Source organism: Alligator sinensis, unplaced genomic scaffold, assembly GCF_000455745.1.
Source record: "Alligator sinensis unplaced genomic scaffold, ASM45574v1 scaffold91_2, whole genome shotgun sequence".
NCBI classification, from domain to species: Eukaryota; Metazoa; Chordata; order Crocodylia; family Alligatoridae; genus Alligator; species Alligator sinensis.
This window is the reverse complement of record NW_005842529.1, coordinates 153,273-157,429: the sequence shown is the minus strand read 5'-3', so window position 1 is coordinate 157,429 and position 4,157 is coordinate 153,273. Positions and strand designations below refer to the sequence as shown.

Genomic DNA, 4,157 nt, shown 5'->3' with positions numbered 1-4,157 from the left:
AGCAGGAAACAGAGATGGTTTATAGACTGCATGCTGCTGAGAGCAGCCTGCTTGTTCTCAACGACAGTTAAATTCAGGAGAAAAATAAAGGGACTGAAACAAGAGGCAATACGCACTGTTAAGAGCGACACATCCTTTCTCTTACCAGTTCTCCCTCTCTCCCCCTTTTAGAAAGCTGAACGACTTTCTTACTTGTTGGCAGTGGAATGAAAACAGAGCTGAACAGATGTTGCAGGGCTCATGATAGAGGGTGACTAACATTAACATACAGACTACATGCATAATAGCTGCAGAGAGAGGGAGCCTGGTTTTGAATGGAGGACCTCCTGACCTCAGAGCAGTAACTCTACCCAGCCAAGCCAAAAGAACGGTTGCAGTAGGTCAGCTTGAGCTATGCTGGGATCAGAAAATATATCAAGGCAATGAATTATATGCTGATTAAAGCTGTCCAGGGATAATTTCAAATACCAAAGTTTGAGAAAATAAGTCTGCTTATAGATTGGAATCAGGAACCAATCATCTGCTCTCCCTTAAACCATTTGCAGAAAATGAGGGCCTCACCCACCCACCACTAAAGGCATCTCAGTTCTGGAGAGCCATGCACATTTACTTGACTGACATCACAAGGAAAGAGTTTCCTCTTAATTCCCTGTTTCTCCAGACAACCAGCAGACCATGCTCTCAAGAAATCAAGTGACTAGAAGCACCCAGGAGCATCATAAATAAGGGGGAAGGGGCAAGCAGAAGAGGGCTCCTTCTCACCCCCAGGTAGTCTCTGCCACAGCAGGGACAGTGTTGCATACCCAGTAACATATTTGGGAGGCGAGAGAGGAGCAAATGGAGCCCCAGGAATGTCTCAGGGAGGCTGGCCGCAGGGCTGCTGCCAATGCCACTACAGCAGCACCAGTAGCAGCAGCAGCATACAGATGAGAGCAGCAGCAGGTAAGACTTCACTCCCTCTCTCTTCCCCATTTCCTGCTCTCCAGGGGTATCCAACAGGTCCCAGGCAGTGGAGGGGCTGGTTACACTTCTGGAACCCTGTGTGCTGTGAGTCAGAACTCGCTGGTAAAGAGAAATGACAGCCCTGAGCAGGGGGTGGTGGAGGCCACTGACAATACTGCAAAGGGGGAGCTTGTGCCATAATTATTCTGATGATGCCGGGTTTTAGCCTCTGACTTTTCTTTCTTCTATATTTTTTTGAAAATACATCCAAATATTCCAAGTTAGTTCCTACGGCTTTGGGACAGATTTCTAACCCAAATGCAGCCAATCACAACTACTACTACCACTATCACCACCCACTACTATTATTACTATTAACACCAGACCATGCTTTATCCTATGGGTGTCAAACTTAGTCCATTGACTCATGATAGTGGCAGCAGGGCAAGCCATGCAGGTAAATGCAGCCACAGTTTGCCCCCTCTGCTGACACATCTTCCCAGTGGGGCTCCATGACCCAGATTCTGGCAGCCATCTCCCCATCCCCAAATTTCTGGCCTCTCTGGAAGCCTGACAGGCCAGATGACACTTCTCTGTGGGCCAGATCTAGCCTGAGGGCTATGTGTTTGACAGCCCTGCTCTAGCCAATAGGCCACACTGTGCAGAAGAGAAACCAGAGTATATGAAGTGCACTTCAAATGACATGCTTGAGTATGCAGTATATCACCTTGGGATTGGATACCATAACTGCTATTGAGGATTGGAGCAAGTTGTGCTTCCTGCAAGATTTCAGAAAAAGAATTACATTATTATTATCCAATTGTAATAAAATTGCCTTAGCAACTGAAAAATACAGCTAGATATACAGGATATGCAGCTATTGCATAGCCAGAGCTTATAAGTTTCCATTATAATGTCATCTAATCTAATTGACAGGTTCTGATATAGCCCCTTCATCATACAAAATAGGGACAAAACTAATGAAAACAAAAGGCAAATTTAAAATTGATATGGAAATGTTTTCGCGCCCCCCCAACTGTAACACCTAACTATAACCTCTGGAATTCACTGCCACAAGAGATCACCAAGCAGTGGAACTCAGAAAAAAAAAAAGATTGCTTCCCCATAAATAATGAAAGCATTGCTCCTCTCACCAGCTACTACAGAGTTTGGATCAGGTTCCCATTGAGGACAGAGACTACATCAGCCATGGAGTGTTACGATTCAGTATGCCAAGATACAAGGTAGCTCTGCATAGCATTTGCCCTGAAGTTTGTAACATCATTCTCCTTAGTTTTTCAAGTGCTCAGTTTCCTCTGGTACTTATAGAAGGTACAAGTATAAAGCAGTTTTGCCCTAGAAGTTCTTTTCAATGTAGTTTCACTGACTTGCTTAGAAATTTAGAAGCCCCACAGACTGGGTCAAAATGCAATTTAAAGATAAGATTGCTCTTTACAGAGTCTGTGCAATGCTCCGTGTGTGAAGGATTTCTTTCCCTTCACCAGAAAAACAACAAATGTAGCTCCCAGCACCAACATTTCCTACAATTTGTTTTTCATGTTTCTTATAGTGGGTCTGCACTACTTAAATTTAATTCAGAATATGTTCTGAGTATTAGTTCAGCACCTTCATTCAGTGCTTTTCCACTAACAAAAGCAAAATGTTGAAGTGGTTTCTCAAAGGGAGACCCTGATGTCATCAAATTAAAATGCCGCTGAAATCATGCATATTAGGTATAGGAAAGGCCTTGTTTAGCAAATCAGAATGGTCCCCATTGCAACTGAAGCAGACAGCCATTTATCTGATGAACCAAATAAAGTCAATTGAATACTCCCAACTATTTTTTCAGGGGGGAAACTTACATTTTACTCCACCCCTCCAACCTTTTTTTCCAAAGGGAAAAAGATTTTAAGAGAGGAGACAGAGAGAGTTTTACCTAATAAAATGAAAAAATGTTTTACTTAATTTTTTTTTTTTTTAAATCATGGAAAATTTCAAGCAAAGCCAAAAAATTCAGATTTTAAAAAGTGTTCATAAAATATAGTAACTAGTCACAAAAGTATTAATAGACTGCAAAGCTCTGCATAAGGGGGTGAGCATGGTTCATTTGGAACAGTGTTATCAGTTCCTTTAGGCCAGTTTTTTTCTTCTTTTACCTAAACGTAATCACTTGATCCAGTAAGATGCTACCCATTTCAGAGTTTAGAGCAGTCAAATTTTTTCAGGATATGGATCTATCTGAGAACTTCATGATTGAGCTTCTCAGTGGAAAGGCCATGCAGAAGTGCACAGCAGTCCTGACTTGCATTGAAATTTTTTGTTAGGAGAAAAAAAGAATAAGCCAAAATAAGGTAATAACTAAAAAGTTTATGGAAAATGTGTTTCTCTGGAAAACCAAAATATTTTTTTTTAAATGGGGGAAGAGCACTGAACACAGAAATGTGGAAAAATGTTAAAAAACATTTTTTTTTTGTTAATTTGTATTGATATTTTCCCCCAGCAATACCATTTTCCAACCAGCTTCATTTGTATAAAATCTAGGTTAGCCAGATTTAAATAGACACAGAAGATCTATTTCAATTATTAAAGCTAGGCTAACTTGCCCCCCTTCTACAAATTCAGAACTCACGTAGGAGGAATTCCTGGCTACAGCAATAGGGACTGAGCTTAAATTTGCGCCCTTTTTATATAGTGTTTTAAAAAGCTTGGCCCATTTCTAAGACTGATGATTTCAGAATCATTGCATCATTGATGAACTGCTCCTTTTCTGATGAGCCAGTGAGAACATTCAATTTGTCAAAGGTCTTCAGTCAGATATACCTCTTTCTTCCCCTCCCCTCCTTTTTTTTGGCATGACAATTAATCTATAGCATATATTCAGGGAAACAGAAGTTTACATGAAAATTAAAACACTTACAGATTTTGAGTTCACAAGTAGTGACATTTGAAACAGTAACTTTGAGCATCAGGCTACAGCGTCTTCTATTACATCCGTTAGGAGCTAACAGGCATTGTATTAGCTATAGGAAAGCTCCTTTCTTGGTCCCTCAAGATTGCAAAAACTCTGGAAGTTGCATACACAGAGTTAATACATAGACAGCAAAGTAAGACTGTTCAAGGAACCTGAAGTGCTTAGGCACATAAATCTTATTCAAGGGTGTCAAAGAAAAAGACCACGGGCAAGGTCTGACCCATAAAGCCATATCACCAGGCCC

General features: G+C 41.0%; 1 protein-coding gene across 9 annotated transcripts in view; it reads right to left on the bottom strand.

Moving 5' to 3' along the window:
• ETV6 (ETS variant 6) overlaps nucleotides 1–4,157 on the bottom strand; it is a 166,146-nt gene that overhangs the window by 127,840 nt on the left and 34,149 nt on the right. The window contains exon 1 of one of the 9 annotated variants that reach the window (XM_025213441.1): nucleotides 1,670–1,702. The exons of the other annotated variants lie outside the window; for them this stretch is intronic. Coding sequence (XP_025069226.1) covers nucleotides 1,670–1,687 — 18 coding nt within the window. The 5' untranslated portion in view covers nucleotides 1,688–1,702. Of the gene's footprint in view, nucleotides 1–1,669; nucleotides 1,703–4,157 lie in introns of those variants that run through there. 9 annotated transcript variants of the gene reach the window in all.